The sequence below is a fragment of the Cervus canadensis genome, chromosome 5 (assembly GCF_019320065.1).
Source record: "Cervus canadensis isolate Bull #8, Minnesota chromosome 5, ASM1932006v1, whole genome shotgun sequence".
Lineage (NCBI taxonomy): Eukaryota > Metazoa > Chordata > Mammalia > Artiodactyla > Cervidae > Cervus > Cervus canadensis.
In genome coordinates this window covers 4,377,139-4,400,499 of record NC_057390.1, presented here as the reverse complement: position 1 = coordinate 4,400,499, position 23,361 = coordinate 4,377,139, and the positions used below count along the sequence as shown (strand labels likewise).

At 39.9% G+C, this 23,361-nt stretch overlaps 2 protein-coding genes across 3 annotated transcripts in view; one reads left to right on the top strand and one right to left on the bottom strand.

The window, feature by feature from the left end:
* Positions 1-11,321, bottom strand: part of EIF5B (eukaryotic translation initiation factor 5B) — a 74,464-nt gene extending 63,143 nt beyond the window's left edge. For both annotated transcript variants that reach the window (XM_043467927.1, XM_043467928.1), the window contains exon 1: positions 11,106-11,321. In XM_043467927.1, coding sequence (XP_043323862.1) covers positions 11,106-11,140 — 35 coding nt within the window. In that variant the 5' untranslated portion in view covers positions 11,141-11,321. The remainder of the gene's footprint in view (positions 1-11,105) is intronic.
* A 978-nt stretch (positions 11,322-12,299) lies between these two features.
* TXNDC9 (thioredoxin domain containing 9) lies at positions 12,300-21,967 on the top strand. The gene is made up of 5 exons (XM_043467916.1): positions 12,300-12,457; positions 14,388-14,606; positions 16,331-16,449; positions 18,802-19,056; positions 21,357-21,967. The coding sequence occupies exons 2-5, from the start codon at positions 14,418-14,420 to the stop codon at positions 21,472-21,474; spliced, it is 681 nt and encodes a 226-aa protein (XP_043323851.1). The 5' UTR covers positions 12,300-12,457; positions 14,388-14,417; the 3' UTR covers positions 21,475-21,967.
* Positions 21,968-23,361: the final 1,394 nt, after the last annotated feature.

Sequence of the window (23,361 nt, the reverse complement as noted above, 5' to 3'; positions counted from 1 at the left end):
CCAAACAAAACCACAAACAAATGTTCAGAGCAGCACTTTTCTTCCCAATCCAGGAACTGAACCAGAGTCTCCTGCATTGCAGGTGGATTCTTTACCAACTGAGCTACCAGGGAAACCCTCAACAGCCAAAAGGAAGAAACAATCTACCTTTTTATAGGTTTACAGGGCTTTATATACATATGCAAGGCAAAATTTTAAGTCAAACCAAAGTAAAATTTTAAGTCAAATCACTTAAAAAAAATAGAAACAGCATGTATAAATTCTAATCCAAGATAAGAGGGGGTAAAAATAGAAACAAAGAACTGCAGAACTGGCACAAACAAAAAACAAACCAGGATGGCTGAAATAAGATCAAATATATCATTAATCGGGCTTCCCTTGGGGCTCAGATGGTAAAGAATCTGCCTGCAATGCAGGAGACCCATGTTCAATCCCTGGGTCAGGAAGATCCCCTGGGGAAGGGAATGGCTACCCACTCCAGTACTGTCGCCTGGAGAATTCCGTGGACAGAGGAGCCTGGTGGGCTACACCACACAGGGTTCCAAAGAGTTGAACACGACTGAGCCACTAACACAGATGTATAATCACAAGCCAAGTATAAGTAACTCAGAGATATTATCAAATTGTATTAATAAAATTTCAATTCTATGAGGTTTTTCTAAAGAACTCAAACAAGTACATAGAAAGGTTAAAAGTGAAAAAAGAAAAAAAAAAATGAAATTCTCAATAAAACACTAGCAAACCAAATTTAGAAACATATAAAAAGGACTGCACACCATGACCAAGTGGGATCTATCCCAGGACTGCAAGTTGGTTCAACACATGAAATCTGATTAATGTAATCCATCATGTATAAGTAGGGTAATAGACCAAAATCACATAATCATCTCACAGATGAAGAAATACCATTTAACAAAATCCAACAGCCATTCTTGGGAAAAACTGAAAGCCTTTTTCCCCCACTAAGATCAGAAACAAGACAAGGATGCCCATTCCCCCCATTCTATCCAACAGTGGACAGCAGGATCTAGCCAGAGAACTATAAACCACTGAGACAGGAAAAGAACGGGAAAGAAAGGGCAGACTGTCCGGACTTGTACCTGATATGACCACATACACAGAAAATACTAAGGAATCCACAGTGATTATTTACTTGCTCAGTAGTGTCCAACTCTTTGAGACTCTATGGACCACAGCCCACCAGGCTCCATGGTCCATGGGATTTTCCAGGCAAGAATACTGGAAGGGATGTCATCCCCTTCTCCAGAAGATGTTCCTCACCCAGGGATCAAAGCTGGGTCTCCTACATTGGCAGGTGATTCCTTACCACTGAGCCACCAGGGAAATCCACATACACAACAAACATTCAAGCTATTAATAATATAGGAGTTCAGTAAGCTTGCAAGAACAACAGATTGATATATAAAAATCAACTGTATTTAAACTGTACAATAAACAATCTGGGAATGAAATTTAAAAATAATCCCATTTATGACAGCATAAAAAAATTAAATGTCACGATGATTTTTTAAAAGTTGCAATTGTTATATATTGAAAACTACAAAAAAAAAAAAAATCACTGGAAAAAACCTGAAGACCTAAATAAATGGAAACACATTCCATGTACATGGATTTGAAGGCATAATATTGGCAATACTCCCAAAATCAATCTACAGAAGAAATTCAATCTCAATTGAAATCCCAGCTGCCTTTTCTTTTTTTTTTCCTTTGGCCGGGGGTGGAGGGGGCCAGTAATTGAGAATCTAACCATAAAATCTGTATAGAAATGCAAGGAACCCAGAATAGCCAAAAACAGCTCTGAAAGGAACGAAGAGAAATCACTTTCTAAATTCAAAACTTAATACTAAAGCTGTAATAATCAAAACAGTGTGACACTGCCATAAGGACAGACACATGGACCAATGGAACAGAACTGAGCCCAGAATAAAACACGACACACACAGTCAACTGATGTGAACAAGGAATTAGAGAAAGAATGATTTTTAATAAAATAATAGGGCTGTCTGTCCTATTATTAACTGAATAACTGAATGTTATTAACCTAATAACTGAATGTCCACACGCAAAGAATGAACCTGGTTCCCTGTTGCTGCTGTTAAGTCGCTTCAGTCGTGTTCAACTCTCTGCAACCCTATGGACTGTAGCCCACCAGGCTCTTCTGTCCAAGGGATTTCCAGGCAAGAATACTGGAGTGAGTTGTCATTTCTGCCTCCAGGGGATTTTCCCAACCCAGGGATTGAACCCACGTCTCTTGCATTGAGATTCTTTACTGATGATTTCAGACAACAGAAAAAAAATTAACCCCAGATGGCTCAAAGATCCAAATGTAAGAACCAAAGCTATAAAGCTCCTAGAGGAAAACAGTAAAATTTCATGACCTTAGATTTTGTGATAATTTCTTAGATCTGACACCAAAAGCACAAGCAACTAAACAAAACAATAGATAAATCAGAATTCATCAAACTTAGAAACTTCTGTGCTACGAGCACCACCACCAAGAAACTGAAAGAACTTCCTATGGGAGAAAAATAAGGATAATGCACAGAAGAAGAGAAAGTATTTGCAAGCCGTATCCGATAAAGTGGTTTTTCTAGAATATACAAAGAACTCTTATTCCTCAATAATAAAGAACTCAATTTTAAAATGAGCAAAGGATCTGAACAGATAGCTCTCCAAACAAGATATACAAATACAAAAGTCTAATAAACATAAGATACTCAACACCTTAAGCCATCAAGTGCAAACCAAAAGTCACAATAAGATACCACTTCACACCAACTAGAAAGGCTATCATCAAAAAGTCAGATGATAAGTGCTGACAAAGATGCATAGAAACTGAAGCTCTAATACACTGTTGGTTGGAATAAAAAACGGAGCAGCAGCTTTGACACTTCCTGGAAAACAAGTTAACCTACTCAACAGTTTCTGAAAAAGTTAAATCTAGAGTGACCAAGCAATTTCACTCTTAGACATCAGTTCAGTTCAGTCGTTCAGTCGTGTCCGATTCTTTGCGACCCCATGAATTGCAGCACGCCAGGCCTCCCTGTCCATCACAAACTCCCAGAGTTTACTCAAACTCATGACCATTGAGTCGGTGATGCCATCCAGCCATCTCATCCTCTGTCATCCTCTTCTCCTCCTGCCCCCAATCCCTCCCAGTATCAGGGTCTTTTCCAACGAGTCAACTCTTTGCATGAGGTGGCCAAAGTATTGGAGTTTCAGCTTCAGCATCAGTCCTTCCAATGAACACCTAGGACTTATCTCCTTCAGGATGGACTGGTTGGATCTCCTTGCAGTCCAAGGGACTCTCAAGAGTCTTCTCCAACATACACCTACACAAAAACTTAAACACGCATTTTTATAATGGTTATTATTCAAAAGAGTCAAAAAGTGGGAAAAACCCCTATCTCCACTAACTGATATATGGATGGGTTAATAAAATGTGGCACATTCATACAATGAATTCTGAGGGCATGTGATTCTAGACTTAAATTCCAACTACTACAGTATCATCAATGACATCTACTAGTTTCACCAGAGCTCGGTACCTAAAACCTAATGGCACAAATTTAATTTCATTGAAACAGTACTTACTGTGTTTTTGGAGACTGCTCATATGAAGTTTATGGTATGAAACAAGTTTCAAAAACAGAAAAAACAAATATTTTGTATTTGGTCTGAAAATAAATGATTCTAAAAAAGGACTGCTACCTGGGTGAAAAGTAGGGATTCCTCTGAAAAAACACACCTGAAAATTTCTATATCATGTCTGAAATGGGAAGGAATGAAACATCAAATCATCATAGCTTTCATGGTAAACAGACTATGAAACAGGTAGTTATTCAATTAAAGTTAAGTAAGAAAGAAATTGGCACACTTAACCACAGGTTCTGGAGTCCCATTTGCCTTATCAGCTGAGAGGCTGTGAGCTGCAAGCACATTATTATGCTAAATCTGTTTCCTCCACTACTTGTTACAGAGTAGTTCTTATCTCTTTGTACCTTTCCCTTCCTCCAGATTCTCAAACTAGTTACAGCATACTTACTGCCTCTACATTAAGTGTTTTCATTATTAAAATTATGTAAATTCTGTGATTACTGCTAGGGCAAGTACTATACTGTGTTTATTTCAATATTGTTTAACAACAGTTCAAATTACTTGATTTAAAATTTCTTAACAGTACATATTTGACAAAAGGAAGGACAGCGAATGACAAACCTAAACAGTGTATTAAAAAGCTGAAACATCACTTTGCTAACAAGGTCCATATAGTTAAAGCTATAGTTTTTCCAGTAGTCAGGTATGGATGTGAAAGTTGGACCATAAACAAGGCTGAACACAGCAAAACTGATGCTTTAGAACTGTGGTGCCAGAGAAGACTTTAGATAAAGTCGCTTTGACTGCAAGGAAATCAACCCTGAATCACTAGAAGGACTGATGCTCCTAGAAGCTAGGAGCTCTAGAATCACTAGAAGCTCCAATACTTTGGCCACCTTACGCAAAGAGTTGACTCACTGGAAAAGACCCTGATGCTGGCAAAGACTGAAGGCAAAAGAAGGGTAAGGCAGAGGTTGAGATGGTTGGACAGCATCACCGACTAATGGAGACGAATTCAAGCAAACCCTGGAAGATAGTGAAGGACAGAAAAATCTGGCGTACTGCAGTCTATGGGGTTGAAAAGTGTCAGACACAACTTAGCCACTGAACAACAATAAAAGTTAGAAAGGGAGGGGAAAAGGAGTCATTTGTGCTGTTATGTTAATTTTTTCTCCCTGCTCTTCCCTCTATCACATATTATCACAAACTAAGAAGTGATAGGCCTAAGAAGGCCTCATCCTTCACAAAGTAAGATGGTCAGATCATCTCAAGAAGTTTTCATATATTAACAGCAACCAAAACTGCAAGATACCTAGAAAGAAACCAAACAAGAAATATCCTAAAGGTGCAAATGAAGAAAATAATATTGCTGATAATTAACCAGAGAAGAATATTGTTACTAACTTGTTTATCACTATATTTCAGCACTATATTTGGCATTTAAAAACTCAAACAGACAATGTATTTCTCAAAGGGAATGATTCAATACCATAAAGATAAAAGTGTACCACATAATCTAAAAACTTAATGGGATTCCTAATTAAAATCAGTCCCAAGAGATTTTTAATAGACCTTGATAAACTCACTTATTACATAAAAAAATAAAATTATGAATGCCTAAACTATCAAGAGCATGAACATGCCCACAAATATCTTAAGTTTTCCTCTGAGTGATACTCAAGCATTCTAAGCACCTGTTGGACAAATATTAATGGAAGTCAAAAAGCTTGCAGAATGTCTCACAAATGTCTAACTCTTAAGTTTAGGAATCCCTAAATAAACAGTTCTCAAGGTAGTTTCCCCTCAAGACTTATTCAGGGCATCTAAACCAAATCAAGAGATCATAACTATTTTCCACATAATACTGGGAGGCCTTTTTTCATTCTCATTTCCTCACGACTGTATAGTAGAGTGTTTTCCCAAGGCCACATGGTGTGTGATTTGCTACAGACTGAATGCACAAGCAGGTAAGAATCAAGTTATCTTCTACTAAACCAGACTGTGGAGGTTTACAAACCATTTAACACCATTACTTTCATTAATTTTTGAAAGTGATTATTCAGCAATGTTATTTTATGTTGATATGTGATGCTTATTGTTTTTATTTTTAAATCAATATATTCAAAGAATTTTTCAGTTTTAATTTGTAATGTGGTATCCAATAACATGGGCTTCCCAGGTGGCTCAGTGGTAAAGAATCTGCCTGCCAATGCAAGAGATGCAGGTTTGATCCCTGGGTAGGGAAGATACCCTGGAGGAGGAAATGGCAACCTACTCCAGTATTCTTGTCCACTGGAAAATCTCATGGACAGAGGGGCCTGGCAGGCTACAGTCCATAAGGTCACAAAGAGCTGAATGTGACTGAGTGACTTAACACACACAGAGACATTGATATAACCCACATAAAGAAAAGCCTTTTGGGTTCCCTAGTAATTTAAGAGTGTAAGGAGGTTCTAGGACCAGAAAGTTTGAGAACTGCTTTTCTAACCTAACCAGACACTCCATTCCTCAGTTAAACAATGCTTTGCCCAATGTACAGCCCAACTGCCAGATTGGAATAAACCCAGAAGGATAAGTCAAGTCCAACTAGCTGGTAAGCAACATCAAAAGTACCTACATAAGCTCCTCAGAGATCACCAGTATAGAAGGCTGAAGAGGCTACCAGAACCTCACAAGTTTATTATCTGCGTTTTTTATCCATTTATGACTAACTAGGACATCTTCCCCTCCTTTCAGGTATCAATCACCTGAAGTATCAGCACAGGAACAAGGTATGCCAAGAGAATGATCAGATTATACATCTTTTTTTCTTTTTTGATCTAATGTATGCAAATAGTTTATTGTTAATTCAAAAAATACACAAATGAGAGGTAAATTTCTTTGTTGAACTGGACTACTTCCTCTGGAAAGCTCTGGAGTACCTGCCATGCTCACAGGCTCCTTAAGCAGATCACCACGTTTCTATCTCAGGGGAGGGACCCGCCACCCTGTGATCACACCTGAGTAAGGTGAATGCGTGAAACCAAGACAAAAGTCTAGAACATAGACAGTTGACTCAGAGATAGCCAGAACTCCCCTAAAGGCAGGAATCTTGCCAGGAATGACAGGAGCATTATATATCATTAAAAGCAAAGAGCTACTGTACTAGTTCACCTGCTTATTTAACTTGCATGCAGAGTACATAATGCAAAATGCCAGGCTGGATGAATCACAAGCTGGAATCAAGACTGTCAGGAGAAATATCAACAACCTTAGACCTGCAGATGATACCACTGCAGAAAATGAAGAGGAACTAGAGAGCCTCTTGATAAGGTAAGAGGAGTGTGAAAAAGCTGGCTTAAAACTCACATTCAAAACATGAAGATCATGGCATCCAGTCCCATCACTTCATGGCGAATAGATGGGGAAAAAGTGAAAACAGTGACAGACTTTTCTTTTCTTGGGTTCCAAAATAACTGTGGACGATGACTGCAGCCACGAAATTAAAAGACTCTTGCTTTTGGAAGAAAAGCTATGACAAACCTAGACAGCCTATTAAAAAGCAGAGACATCACTTTGCCAACAAAGGTCCATCTAGTCAAAGCTATGGTTTTTCCAGTACTCATGTATGGATGTGAGAGTTGGACCATAAAGAAGACTGAGAGCCAAAGAACTGATGCTTTCGAACCGTGGTGCTGGAGAAGACTCTTTGAGAGTCCCTTGGACTGCGAGGAGAGCAAATCCTAAAGGAAATCAACCCTGAATATTCATTGGAAGGACTGATGCTGAAGCTGAAGCTTCAATACTTTGGCCTCCTGATGTGAAGAGCTAACTCACTGGAAAAGACCCTGATGCTGGGAAAGACTGAAGGCAAAAGGAGAAGAGGGCAACAGAGGATGAGATGGCATCACTGACTCAATGGAAGTGAATTTGCGCAAACTTCAGGTAATGGTGGAGGACAGGGAAGGCTGGCACGTTGCAGTTCATGGAGTCGAAAAGAGCTGGACACAACTTAGTGACTGAACAACAATAACTAGCTCACCACCAGCAAACAGTCAGAGCTGAAGATGCCCCACAACTGCACTCAATCCTGAAGTGAAGAGAAAGTCACTCAGTCACGTGCGAGTCTTTGTGACCCCACTGACTAGACAGTCCGTGGAATTCTCCAGGCCAGAATACTGGAGTGGGTAGCCTTTCCCTTCTCCAGGGGATCTTCCCAATCCAGGGATCGAACCCGGGTCTCCCACATTGCAGGCGGATTCTTTACCAGCAGAGCCACAAGGGAAGCCCACTCAATCCTGAAACAACTCCTAATTCCTGAATGACATCCCCATCTTCATGTCTGACTGTGAGATAAGTGAAATGATGATCTTTCTTCGCTCTACAGCCTTTGTGATGGAATGGAAATGTATTAATCTTCCTAAATAAGGCAACAGAACACATTCCTTACAACCTGAAAACTACAACTACCACACTTGGGGGATTTTAAAAAAAGGATTAAAATGATGAATTGGAGATTAACTGTGAAAAATTAGATAATCAGGATCATTTTTTTCTCTGCACATACTAAAAAGAGATGTGCTGTGTAAATGGAAACAGCAGGGCACTGCTAGAGCACACAAGGCACCGTGAGATGCGGCCCGGTCACATAAACTGATGACCAGAAAGTTCTATGTGTGGGTGTTAACCGCTCAGTCATGTCCGACTCTTTGTGACCCCATGGACTGTAGCCCGCCAGGCTCCTCTGTCCATGGGATTCTCCAAGCAAGAATACTGGAGTGGGTTGCCATTCCCTTCTCCAGAGGATCTTTCCGACCCAGGGATTCAATGTGGGTCTCCTGCATTGCAGGCAGATTCTTTACCATCTGAGCCACCAGGGAAGCCCAGGAAGAAACGAAAATATTGGCCATGTATTTTGTCTGTATGATCTGTGAATATTGAATCTTACCCCAGTCAACTGAAAAAGGAAACTTGCTTAACACCTACCAAAATCTCACTCAGAATTTCATAAGCTAAAACAAAATTCTAGAACTCTATGTTTAAACAAAGGTCAGTCACTGACATAACAAAACATATGTAATCCAAATAAGATCCCTCAGATTAGATGTGTATGTGCGCACTCAGTCACGTCCAACTCTTGTGACCACATGGACTGTAGCCCACCAGGGCTCCTCTGTCAACGGAATTTTCCAGGCTGGAATACTGGAGTGGGTTGCCATTTCCTTCTCCAGGGGATCTTCCCCACCCAGAGACTGAACCCACATCTCTTGTGTCTCCTGCACTGGCAGGTGGATTCTTTACCACCTGGGAGCCCTCAGATTAGATAGTAAAATCTAATTTTAAATGAACACTGAGCGGCTAAAAATTTTAAATTAACAATATATGGATTAAAATAGTCACGTATTTTATGTTCTTTCCAGTAACTGAAAAGTGGCCCAATGCCTTAACTTGATAGCTAATGAGCAGGTGCTCATTTCTCACCCAGTTCTTCCTGAGGAGAAACATGTCTGGCTTAAGACAACTGGGAAGGAAAGGGGAGGTGGGAAGTCTCCACAAAGCATTAAAAAACAAAGAAACTGGATACTGGTTTATGAGAAAATGTGTTTTTCACTGACATTGCCACCATTTTTCCTTCAACAAGAGCCAAAAAATAAAGGCTGCAGATTTAGTCTGAGGGGAAAAAAATCCAACAGCCTTCTTTCTATACTATCAAACCAATCATTGAACAGGTTCTAGTGTCTGCAATCTAAACTTTATGTCATCCATAAACAACGTTATGAATCAGTAACACTTTTCTCTAAAAAATACACACACAAGAATAAATATTTCTCTTCTGAATAGCTTTTCTCTAATGCAAAAGAGCTTGAAAAGTAAAAAAATTAAGATAACATATACATGTTTTTTATCTATAGAGTTCTGTAATCCTGATCCAAACAAACCTATTGTTTAAATAAAAAAAAAAAAAAGATTTCTTAAAATAAGGATCAGTGAAATTAGAAAACTGACAATTGACTGTATTTAAGAAATCATTGCTAGTATTCCTTGGGTTTAATGACACTGTGTTTGTACTTTATGTTGTGTTTCTGTGGTTTTTTTCCCTCAAGTATTCACCTTTCAGATACACTTAAAGGATTTACACATGAAACGATTTTCAGAGTTGCTTTCAACTATCCAGCAGGTAGATGAAACAGGACCAGTCACGTGACAACAATGGCTGAAGCTGGGGAACTGGTACAGGAAGCTTTATTACACTCATCTCTCCATTTCTTGTGTAAGGCTGAAGAAAAAGAAGTATCTCAGGCACCAAAACATCCTGTCAAAAGCATAGAAATTTTTGCCCCACTAAATCACCCCAGAATTCTGCTTATTTTTTCTTATTTATCTGGCTACTCTTCAAACCAATTAACTTCTTCCAATAGACCTCTAACTGAAATACAAGACACTTGGTGTCTTTTTAACTCCATTCAACAGCTAGGTGAGGGCCAGGTCAGGAAACGACCCAGGATTCCAAATCACGACTTATTCAAACTTCAAGAGCAAATATCCGTTTTGAGTCAAAATGAACTATCACAGGTTGTTGTTTTTGTCTTTTGAATTCCTCTTACTACACCCAGTATTTGAACTAAGTCTGGTGAGTAGTTTACAAAGGTGAAAAATAACATATTGTTCACTCCCAGGAAGTAAGCCCTTTCCATGAGGAGGGGTAAAGAACTCCACCGAATGTGACACCCAGGAATGTTACAACAATCTCGGGGTACTCAACTCTACACACATCCTTAAGCTCTCTCGCCCCCAAAGCCTTTTTAAGTGGTTAGAAAAGAGCGACCCTGGTTGGTTTGTTTCATCTCCTCCTTTCTTAGGGGAGGTGCTAGCGAGTAAAGAAATGACCAAAAGGCCGGAAGAAGAAACGCGAAAAGCATGGAGTCTGGACAATCAGCCCGTAAGTAATTGAAAGCTGAACCAAATTAAATGAAGTTAAGACAGAGCAACCTGCTACGCTCTTCGCGTTGTCTCTAACGTGCCTGAGAGGCTCCGAGAGTGAGAACACCTGGCTGGAGACATACCGCATTCCAAACCCTTCTCTCCCCAAGAATTCATAGGTACACAGGCATGAAAAAGAACTCTTCCAGACCGCCGCCAAAAGCAGCGCCGCAACAACTCCCACCCGCCCGTGCCACCGTGGCCAAGCGGCCCCCGGCTCCGTGAGGCCGCCCGAGCCCTGCCCCACGGGACCGCGAAACCCAAAACGACCCCGGGCTCCTCAAGCCGGAGACCTTCTCCCGAGCCGGGCGAGGGGACGAAGTCTCGGCTGGGAACCCGCTCGCCGCCGAGGCCCTCCTCGCCCGCCGGGAACTGGGGTCTCGGGCCCGCGCTGCCCACTCTGGGTCCCGGCCTGTGCCTCGGGGGGCCGCTCTCGAGCCTCGACCCGGGTCCGCCCCGCGCCCGCGGGACCCGCGCGACCCCCTGAGCCGCGCCGGCCGCCGCCGTGAGAACCCGCCACTAGCTACCTGTCTTCGCTCTTGTTTTTCTGCTTCTTCCCCATCGTGTGTCAGCGGCGCTCGCAGCCCCAGCCCCTCGACTCGGTCCCTCACAGACCCGCTGTCCCTCGGCTGACTTCGGTCTCCGCTCGGCTCCGTCCCCCTCGCGCTGCCGCCTCTCGCACCCGGCTCTCCACAGACCCGCGCACTGGGACAGGGCACATATGGTGTGAGCTCCGAGTGCGCAAGCGCATCGCCCCGCCGCCTCGGCGTGGGGACGCAGGGCGCGGCTCATCGAGAGCTGCGCCGCGGGTAGAGCGTCTCTAGTTACCCCGCCCGTCAGGCGGGAACCCGAGCGCCCTCTTCCGGCAAGCGTCAGGGGCGCTCCAAGGTCCTCGAGGTTTCAAGATTCTAGAACCCGGGGGTGGACAATAAGGTTGAAAATTTACCCCGTCGGCCCCTCTCCCTGCTGGGGGACGCAGAGTTGGGGAATTGGATCTCAGTTCAAAAGCAGACTTTGGGCTTCCCTTCCACCTTTAACCTCTGTCCCTTTGTACTCAGCTGCGTCAAGTTCAATAAAGCAGCACAGTGAACCACTGGTGAGCCGTCTGGGTGTTCCAAAGGGAGACAGAGAAATCCACAATATTGAACCTCGTAGTCATGTCCATGAATTACCGAAACAAATAAACAGAAACCATTCTTTTAAAAAGGACACACCCATTAATTCTCCTAAATAGATCATGATCTTTACATTCAAACCGAGAACAAGCTCTAAAAATTTATGTCAGGGAAGTCGCGAAGGGAGCATACTAAGGTTGTGAAAATGTTTTATATCCGGATCTGGACAACGACACTATGTGTTAACTATGTAAAAACTTACACGTAAGTTATACTTTGTTTTTTAAAGGTGGGAATTGTTCAATAAACCGAATGGAAACAAAATTGGAGTGCCACTCCCGAGCAGGAGCATAGCTATTCCCTTTCTGATGTAACATATGTCAGAGCATAAGAACGTCAATTCCAGGCTGAGCACGAAGAAACTACAATCTCCAGCGTACTTCGCTCCCCCGCCCTCTGGGCTGTTTACTCGGAGGGAGGGAAAGGTTCATACGCCAAGCGCTCGGAGCGCTGGAGCGCCGGAAAGGTGCAGAAGGGCGCACGCGCAGAAGCGCTCGCCGCGCGCACTTCCCTCCCCCCTCCCCCGCACTACCTCCACTTCCTGGGACGTCGCAGATACTATCGCGTGAGAACCGCGGCCAATGAGGAGGCAGAAGTGACGGCCGCTTCGCAGCTACCCGCAGCTGCTTGGAGGCTGAAGCCAGAGAGGATTGCTCTTCTGGAGAAGCTGTGTCTTCGTATCTCAGGTGTCGCCGAGAGCTCAGGTGAGGCAGAGGGTGGTGTGAAAACACCGCCCATGCATCTTGGTGCTAACGGACACCCGACTGCTCAGCATCCTGCCTGGGCGGGGGAGGGGCGCGGCTCGGGCTCCGAAGTCCCCGCCACGGAGGAGGCTTTGGCGCATGCGCCCGGGGAGGCTTTGAAGCTGGGGCCACCTCGCCTCTGCCCTCGTCTGTCCCCGGGGGCGCGGGGAGTGGCGAGGGAAGCGGCTGGCGTGCGGTTAACGGTGAGGCCCCCTGCTTGTTTTGGCGGGTGCTCGCAGGGGAATCGCGGAAATGGTTAGGTAACTTGAGGACACGTCCCTGCCCACCATTCAGTTAAACTGAAAAAAGAATCAGAAGCTTGTGGTTTGGAGAATGAAGTTCTCTCTGCACCATCTCCTTTCCCCCTTTGTGAAGGCGATGACCAGCACAGCCTGCCCCCCACAACAGCTCTTGTTAATCGCTTCTCCTCCCAGTTATCCCAGAATTAAATTCTGAGCTCAGCCTGTAAAACTCCAGGAACAAGCATCCGCTACGCCCCTTATAAAGAACAAGGTCTGACAAGCAAGTCAGTGTTTAACGAATACTTTTCTGTCTCATCCGGCTCCAGTCCTGAGAGTCATAGCCTTAAATTTTTCTTGAGAAGTAGGGAGTGTGAAATTCATTTCCTGTATTTGAAATACAGCTCCTTTAAAATTTTATCGCATATGAGGAACTTACATTTTGGTTTTTAAAACCCAGAAATACTTTTGAAACATAACCATAATTTGAACAATAGCTAGACACATGCTACTTCTACCGTTGACAAATATTTTTTGCGCACCTGCAGTGTTCCCAACACTGCTAGCTCCAGGAATACAAAGATAAAATCCAGTGTGCTTTTCGACTGCTTTTCATGTGGGGGAAACAAGTGGAATCAGAGGCGAATTTTGCAGAAAGACTGTTTCAATTCAGTTCAAAGTTAATAGGGGGTCTGGTGGGCCAGGCTGTGTGTCAGAAGCTGGGCAAATGAGCTCACAAGTTTATTCAGATTTTTTAAAAGTGCTTCAGTAGTAGTTGAAACATATCATAGTTAGTTGAGATCAACAGACTCCTGTTTTGACAGAAAAATTATAAATTTCTGTGGTAATAACCTAGGAGTACACATAAAATCACCATCTAATTGTTGCTGGTAGAAAATAATTTCTTTTAAAATATGCAGTTGAAGTAGATAACCAACAAAGACATGCTGTATAGCACGGGAAACGCTACTCAGTAATCTGTAATAACTTAAATGGGAAAAGAATTTGAAAAAGGTAATTGAGTATGTATAAATTAATCACTTTGCTATATTCCTGAAACTGACACAACATTGTAAATCAACTATATGCCAATATAAAATAAAAATTGTAAATAAATAGACTCATTGAGATCTGCCTTTCTAATCTGAATTAGAGTCTATTTTTAGAGTATTTTTAAACTCCTATCTTACATAGAGGAGTGATGGTAAAATCAATATACTTTTAATATTTGGAGTATTAAGTTGTTTGACATCAAAGTTACAAGCACTGAGTGTCCCTAAATCAATACTAGTGTCAATCTTTGTGGGCTTATAGACTATTAGTTACTGAGAGAACAGAATTGGAAACTAGAGCTTAGGGAACACCAGGCAGAGTTCTTTACACAAGTTTTAATGGACAGAGGAGCTTGGCAGGCTCCAGTCCATAGGGTTGCAACAAGTCAGACACAACTGAAGCAACTTAACACACAAGAGTGACTATAACCTGTTGAAAATTAAATTTTAAAACATTTAAGTAAAAATTCTTAACATGATGTGGTTGGTTGTCAGCAGAACACTTTGTGAACTCCAAATTATATATTTGCTAGCATTTTGGGAACTAAGAGAAAAGTTTCCTGTCATTTTTCTCTCCAACTTTGTAAACCTTCTCCCCAGCGTCAAGGCTGAACTGTACCATTTAGAAGAATGGAAGCGAACGCATCTGTTGACATGTTTTCAAAAGTCCTAGAGAATCAGTTGCTTCAAACCACCAAACTAGTGGAAGAACATTTGGATTCGGAAATTCAGAAACTAGATCAGATGGATGAGGATGAATTGGAACGCCTCAAAGAAAAGAGACTCGAGGCTCTGAAGAAAGCTCAACAGCAGAAACAAGTAACCTCTCTGCCCTGCTTTCTGAAATTGCTCTCACAGTATGCTTCTAACCACTTCTATATACACGTGCCGCAGTAGTCACATTTCAGTCCTCAGTCTTTAGGGTTGCTTGGCCTCAAAAGTACCTAATGCCAGTGAAAATTTTCCCTGGGGGAAAAGATAGTTTTTAAAGACACATTCCGAGTTAGCCTGCTCAGTGTTAATTCAGTCAAATACAAGAAACACCTGGCCCAGGATAATTTTCTGAGCTCAGATTTGTGTAGTTGAGGAGAGTATGGATGAGGAAGAACACTGGGAGAAACAGGGATCAGCAGGTTCCCTTTCAGGTAGAGTTACGAGAAAGCCCATCATGATTTGTCTGTGCTCAAAGGAAGTGAGTCATTAAGGAGTTTAAACTCTTTATGGAAGCTTTATCAAAGAAATAAGGTAAAAATACCAGGGCCTCCTGTAGCTCCGCATAAGCCAACATGAAACAGATACGAAAACTAGGGATGCAGTCTGCGCTCTTGCCCCTTTCTAGAGCGCGTTCAGAGGATGAGGACGTCTAAAAGTCATTTCATATGAGAAAGTCAAAAGCAAACAGAAATGTTCCCTGTAGAAGAGGACAGACGTAAGCATCATGTGATATTTGAAGGGCTGACCTGAAAGATAGATTAGAACTTCTCTCATTTGAGGTCCAGGCTGGGATCCACAGACGAAAGGTCAGGATATATTTCAGTCAGCGTGAGAAGACTTTTCTGAGAACTAGAGAATGCATGTATTAATGCTTTTCAGGCACATGTGATGTGCCAGCCAGTCTGTTATTTTCATGTTGTCTTGTCACAGTAGCTCAGTGAGATAGTTTTATGATCTCTACATTACAAATGAGGAATGTGAGACTCAGAAAGGTTATGAGAATTCACAGCCTAATGAGTGGTAGAGCAGTGATTCAAGTCCTTCTGTCTGCAAGTCCAGTCCTCCTTTTTATTAAAACCAAGTCTTGAGAAGGGCAAAGAAATAGAGGGAAAAAAAAAAAAAAAGGTTAAATGACAGTAGAAGTCTTGAGAAAGGAAACAAGTTTCCACTTGAGGCAGTCAGCTTCCTGCCACAGGAAAGGTACAGGAAACTGAAATACCTGTCCAACATGGATGATGAGGGCCGAGACAGTGATTTGGAGAATTGGATTAGATGGACTTGTGGGTCCTTTTTTCTGGATACCATGTGAGAAAACCCCTTTTTCTTCACTGGATACTATCCGTGGGTGGCCGGGCTAGAAGAGTGCTGTCTCTGAGGTGGTCATCAAAAGTGGGCTCCTCAGCTTCAAAGCTGCAGTACCCGCCCCCTCCCCAAAAATCAATTGGCTTTATCTCACAGCTGTTCTTTTTTAAAGCTTTGTAGTAACTTGGATCAGATTCTTTTGATTTTAGTAGTTTAAGTGCAAAGAAATTAAGTAGATGTTTACATTCTCAATCTTTATGGTCTAAATTTTTATTTTCAAAATTCTAGGAAAACATGTGTTTCAAGTTACAAAGACAAAATAATTACAAGCCATGCTGTGGAGATAGTCGTGGCCCACAGACTATTTCTGCATTGACACTAGAAAGATAGGAAAGTACATCACCAAGAAGAATTCATTTCTAAGATAAAATCGACTTAATTACAAAATAATTTAGTGATTTGGATATAAGATGTAAAGTGACATTGAAAGAGATTTCAAATGTGTGATATTTCTCTTTTCAAATTAGGAATGGCTTTCAAAAGGACATGGGGAATACAGAGAAATCCCTAGTGAAAGAGATTTTTTTCAAGAAGTCAAGGAGAGTAAAAAAGTGGTTTGCCATTTCTACAGAGACTCCACATTCAGGTAACTTTGTTTCCCCTCAGTGACTGTTTTTAAACATGAAGAGATTGTTGAATAGGTACCCTGACTTAATAGAGAAATTAAGAAAAATGTGAAAGGAACTAATTCCTTAGTTGTCCCTTTGTACTGGAAGTCTGTATATTAAAATTAAGCAGTCATCAAAGATTAACTTAAAAACCAGTGACATAAAAAAGTATAAATTATTGGATTTCAGTTTTTTCATAGAAGTGGCTATTTTCTGAATGATATTTTCGCTAGCTAATTTTAGAAACATCTTAGCAATGAGCACTTAAATTTTTTTTTTTAATATCAATTCCAAGAGTTCTGCTTTTGTCCCTACTATTACAATACAGCCACAGTGTTGGAAATGGGGCCAACACCCGAACACCAAGTTTGAATTCAGTCACTTCTTAACTGGCAATTCACAGGGGGACGATGGCTTGACGAGGCCTTTCTCCAGAAGCAGAGTTGGGACTTCAGGTTTGGCTGGAAGGTGGAGAAAGTAATTTCTCTTAGATGAGCCCAGGTCTGCCAACCTCTCTTTGGAGGCAGATCCCTCACAGTAAAAATAGCCCCAGTAGAGGTTATATCTTAAACCAGATGGCTCAAGCCTGTTTTTTTTTTTTCCTAGCTCCAAAGTTTGAATAGTTGCCAACATCAGATGATGTGATAACAGACCTAGAATTGTATGAAAGCAGTTTGCTGATGCTGAGTAGCTCCTGTGGAAACTCACACTCCACCCAGAGTCTCCCCCAGCCCTGCCCTCTTCTCTCATCTCCATAGTCTGCCTGGCACCTGTTTTTGCCTCTTCACCCAACAACGTGGTTATTAATGCCTGGGATTTATTAACTAATAGAATACAAATGAAAGAAAATAAAGTCAAGGTTGAATGAATTGATATAAATATAGACAGGTAGATATCAAAGTTTTTAGCATGTGGTAATGCTAGATGCTTCAGGCGATATAAGATCCTGGAACATTCACAATCTCCCTTTGAGGTAAGCACTTTATAATCCCCATGCTTTTTTGTGTGTAGACACCAAGACTTGGAGAAATTAAGTGACCTGCCTGATGTCACTCAGTTGCTAAATGATAAAAGCAGATTTGAGCCCAGCTTAATGCTATTTTAACTACATCATGACTGCTACCTCTGGGTTTAAATTGGATATAAAATTCGATTAAAAAATGGATTAATTGGCCAATGGGACATACTTATTTAAAATAGATTCCATATTATTCCAGTAAAACCGTGGAGTTGATTGATGTAGAAATCCTCAAGAACGTATTTCTCCAAATGATCTGTCACTGTTTTGGAGCTTCATTCAGAAACCACATATTCTCTCCTGACAGTTTTCACTATTAATAAAATCCCATTGCTGCACTGCATGAGTGATATATAAAAAGAATCACTCAGAGGTGGTGAGGCATCAAGGTTATAAGAAACTCAGTGGACCCGAACTTAACTCAGGAAAAACTACCAAGAAGTACCCCAAAAACCTGCTGGTAAAATCAGCTATGATTTTGGTGTCTTAATTTGGTGTCTTAATCATCAAAAGCAGAGTAGTTATCAAACTTCACTGAGCATGAGAATCACCTGCATGTTTCTCAGCTCAAGTCCCAGAGAATTTTGATTCATCTGTATGTTTTAAAAGTTGATTGTACTAATCACCTCTGGGTAAGAACAACTGCTCAACTATAAGTTATCTCTCAGATACACTAAAGGGTTGGCCAGTTTAAAGTATAATTTAAAGAAAATACCACTTTTCCTTTTCAGGTGGCTTAATAAAAATACTGCTGGAATTTTGCACTTCTTTAGGACCATAATGACCATATATTTGTAGCCCTTAACCTTGACAGACTTCACACTAACAGAATTTGAACGGTTGGAAAGGTTCCTTCTCAGTGACACATTTGGTCTTTCCTAGTGACTTCCAAGTACACCACCACCTGTATATTTCTAATTCTGAGAGGTGTCTTCTGAGCTCTGTCAAGTTCAGGTTTCTCTCTTTCTATGAAATGGCAGGAAATATGCATAAGGAAAATGACTATTTTTTATTCTTAACAATGAACATGACAGCTTTGTGAGCCACTTAAGACTTAAGTCATATGTTGAATACTTTGTTCTTTATATTTATCATTAAGGGAGATCCAACCTTCTAGACTACAGTATCATAAGAGGTAGAAAAAGAGGTACCTAACCTATGAAATGGAAATAAGGTTATCTGATAGATATATAGGTTGACTGGCAGATTATGAGATTCAGAAAAAGTAAAAACTAAGATGTGCCTTAATATTTATTTTGATAAAGAAATTGTCATTTTTAGCTTTTGGTTTTCTATGTGTTGTTATTTACAGGTGTAAAATACTAGACAGACATTTGGTGATATTGTCCAAGAAACATCTTGAGACCAAATTTTTGAAACTGAATGTGGAAAAAGCACCTTTCCTTTGTGAGAGACTGCGTATCAAAGTCATCCCCACACTAGCACTGGTGAAAGATGGAAAAACACAGGATTTTGTTGTTGGATTTTCTGACCTAGGAAATACAGATGACTTCACCACAGAAACCTTGGAGTGGAGGCTGGGTTGTGCTGATATTCTTAATTACAGGTAACCTTCAGCAAACTCTCAGTTTATTTTAACTGCCATATTCAGTTGAAGTTTTTAGATAATTTTTTAATGTTAATATTTATTTTATGGAAATATTTCTATAAGCTTTATCTTGAAGCTGGAGATGAAGAAAAACTGCCACACAGGAAAAGCATATCTCTTAAAGTGTACCTTAGTATGATCTTAAAGCAAAATCAGAGTTCCAAATAAAGTTGATCTTGGGTTCTAGAGTCCACCTAACTCTAAAAGTTTTCAAACAGATCCTATGAAATCTAATATTCATAGGATTCATCTGGAAACCCAGGATGACACTCCAGAAGAATTGACTCCTTCCTGCTTGAACCCAGCTTACTCAAATTGATAATGACTTATTTTCAAACATTAGATTTTTAATGTAGTTATTCCTGTATCACTTGTCGACTCTGATAAACTATATCACATCTCATTTCTATGTTAAGCTTAAATTACTTACCTATAAAGAACAGTCTCAGTAGAAAATGATCTAAAATCCAACTTCCATTTTCCACTCATCTCTTTGTTCACTTCTCCAGGCAGTTTATCTAATTTCACAGGTTAGAGCACATCATCTTATGTATCTGTTTTTTATTTGCAAAAATAATAGGTTAAATTTTCCAGTTATTCCAGAGTACCTCTCAATAAGTAGAAAATTCCCTCATCTTTTTATTTTCCTTCCTCCTTTTTCTCTGAATCTCTCCTACATGTGTATAAGTCATTCCTATATTGTAGAAATTGATTTTGAAGTTCCAGGTTTTGTTTTCTTAAGTAAAATGTTAATATTAAATCGTGACTTCCAATTTTAAATAAGTTGGAAACTAGTACAAAGAATTCTCATATATCATTCACCTGTATCCCCCAATTTTCAATATTTTATATTTGCTTTATCATTCTGTTTCTGGGTATATATAAACTTTTCAGAACCATTTGACTGGATATTATAGATGTATTGTCCCTTTACTCCTAAATATTTCTGTTTGCATTTCCTAAGGGACATTCTTACACATCCACAGTAAAATTATTAAAACACAAAATACATAGTTTACAGGCCTTATTCAAAGTCCATCATTGTCCCAATAATATCCTCCCTACTGAAGAAATGAGTCACAAGTACTTACTGTGAATTTTTAGTTCCCTTTAACCTGTAGCACCTTGTTCCCCTTGTTTTCCAACAGTTTAACACTTTGGACGAGAACAAACTAGTTATTTCATAGAGCATCTCCCAGTCTGGGTTCATCTAATGATTCACAGTTAGAGTCAGGTTTTGCACCTTTTCCACAGGTGTAATTTGGAAGCGATGTGTTCTTCTTTCTCATTGTACCATATCAGGAGACATAGGGTGGTTTCTCACATTACTGGCAGTATTATCTGAGCACTGGCTAATCAGTTGTCTACCAAGCCAACTGGTAATTTAAGGAAGACCTTTTCCAGACCCCACATTAGTTTACTTTTTCATTTATTTGTATTAGAATGGGCTATGGATTGTTTTGTTCAATGGGATATATTCTTGAATATTACTGTTATTATTTACTTTGAAGCTCAGATTGCCTCACATTTGCCCAGTGAGAGCCTTGCATACTGACTTCTGTGTGTTCTTGACACGTCCCCATAATCCTTTGAGCACTTTCTTTCTGGTGCAGGTAAGATCTTTTAGGGGGACCTGTGTTGTACTCTCCATAGGAATTGACTTTATCTCCGAGAAGCCATGATTCCCTTCAGTGACAAATGATATTTCAAAACCAAGATCTTATTTTTCAGGTATCATGAAAAGCTTTCCATAGTAATTCAGGGTTAATGATAATGAGTTCCATGAGTTTGTTGTCTATAGTGATCTAAACATTAAAAGATGTTAAATAGGATCGAACTGGCTGTAACAGGCTATCGAAAATAGAGCACGATTTTCCTGTCATTCTCACAGGGATAGGAATCTAATACAGATTCGGCATACCCAAAACATGAAAATAACTGATTTCCTCCTGTGGTTTTCAATCAGAGATTTTGTTGGTACATTCCATGAAATGCTAATCAGTAATTAACGATAAGAAAATAAAATGCTAGTCAAAAGCATTTAGTAGTACAAAGTAAGGTTTAAAACTGCTAATTATCATTATCAACTATTAATTATCAGTATTAATTTTCAGTACCTCTTCCTCAACACCAGCATTATAAAGAAAATTTTACTCTATTCCATGTGTTACAGTGAAGATAGATTTTTGTGTAGTTTAGTATACCAGCTGTACTAAATCATAGAGAATTAAGTGTTTTTGAAATTTGTTTCTTTTTAGTGGAAATTTAATGGAGCCACCATTTCAGAGCCAAAAGAAATTTGGAACAAACTTCACAAAGCTGGAAAAGAAAACTATTCGAGGAAAGAAATATGATTCAGACTCTGATGATGATTAGAAATCAGTTATAATTCTTTGTAAATTGTCTTTTTATTTCTCCTTACTTCACAATTAGATGTGTTTTCTAAACTCCATTGATTTCAGTATGTTCATCTCCTGATGGTCACATTCTAGAGTTTTATGCAGTGGCATCATGTTGAAAAACATCTTTAATATTTTCTATGTGGAGCTTGTGTTTAAGTAGAAGAAAACGTCTTGAGTTCTAAAATAATCTGAGGAGAGTCCGGATTCTCTATTTTTGAGATTGGTTTTATCACAATGATTCTTACGTTTTTATACCATTCACAATTGTGTTTTTAATCTACTGAATTGAAAATAGAAATTCAGCACACTATTCCAGGACTAATTCTTACGCAGCATTATTTACTTTATAAAGAGGTCAAGTAACATTTACTGGTGTAACAGATAGCACTTGTAAATGAATTAGAAACACTCATCACTTCTGGAATATATTTAAGTAATTATTAAAGAACTGTTTATTTATTCTGTAAGCTGCTTGGTGTTGTTGAACCAGCTGATGGCATCAGGAAGCTTTTTCAGGTTGTGAACATACTGCCTTATTTAAAGGTCCTGATTGCTTATATTTTAAGATGTGCATTAATCAGGCAAGAAGCACTTTGGTAATGGCAGCATGATCTACAGTGAAACAGCCATAACTGGTAAATATTTTTTTAAAAATTAAAGTCTCTGGGAATTGTCATGAGAGCATACAGCAAACAAAAAACACTCAAGAAAATACTCAGTCTTGGGAAGAATAGTGAGTCTCTGTGGTACTTGAACCATGATCCTGCTAAAACTCACACAAGAAATAGACAATCTGAATAGACCTATTTTATATAATCAACAGCTACTAGCTTTCTAAAACAGAAAGCACCAGACCCACGTGGGTTCACCGGTGAATTCTAGCAAACATTAATTAATGAAGAGGTTTTATTAATTCGCTACAGTCTGTTTCAAAAGATGGAAGCAGAATGAGTTAGGTCTCATTCCTAACTCCTGAGACCAGCTTTACTCTAATGCCAAAAACAAAGACATTATGGGAAAACTACAGACCAGAATCTGTCTTGAACAGAAGCAAAGATCCTTAAAATATTAGCAAATCAGTCCAACGGTATACAAAAAACAACCAGGCACCACAACCAAGTGAGATTTATCCCAGGTATGCAAAGCTGTTTCAATACTTGAAAAATCAATGTAATCACAGTCTAAAGAATTAGAATCACATAACCTTATCGGTAGAAAAAGCATTTGACAAAATCCAATACCACTCATGATTAAAACTCAGTAAACAATAGAAGGGAATTTCCTCAACTTGATTTTTTAAAAATATCTACAAAAACCTACAACTAATATACCTATAGCTAGTATCACACCTAATGGGAGAGGTTTGAAGTTTTCCAATTGAGATCACACACAAGGCAAATTGTCTTTCCCAGCTCATCCCTGCTTTTCAGTATCATACTGGAACTCTTAGCTAATACAAAAAGGAAAGAAAAAATATATGTGCAGATTGAAAAGGAAGAAGTAAATTTGTGTTAGTTTGTAAATGACATGATTATGTATTAATAGAAAGTCCAGCATAATTTACAAAAACAAGCACACAACCCTCCTGGGACTAATGAAAGATACAACAAAGTTGCAGAATACAAGGTTAATGTACAAAAGTCTGTTGTCTTCCTATACCAGCAGCAATGAACAACTGAAATTTGAAATTAAAAGATGCTACCATTTACATTAGCACTAAAGACACTTGCTCCTTGGAAGGAAAGTTATGACCAACGTAGACAGCATATTAAAAAGCATAGACATTACTTTGCCAACAAAGGTCCATCTGGTCAGGGCTATGGTTTTTCCAGTAGTCATGTATGGATGTGAGAGTTGGACT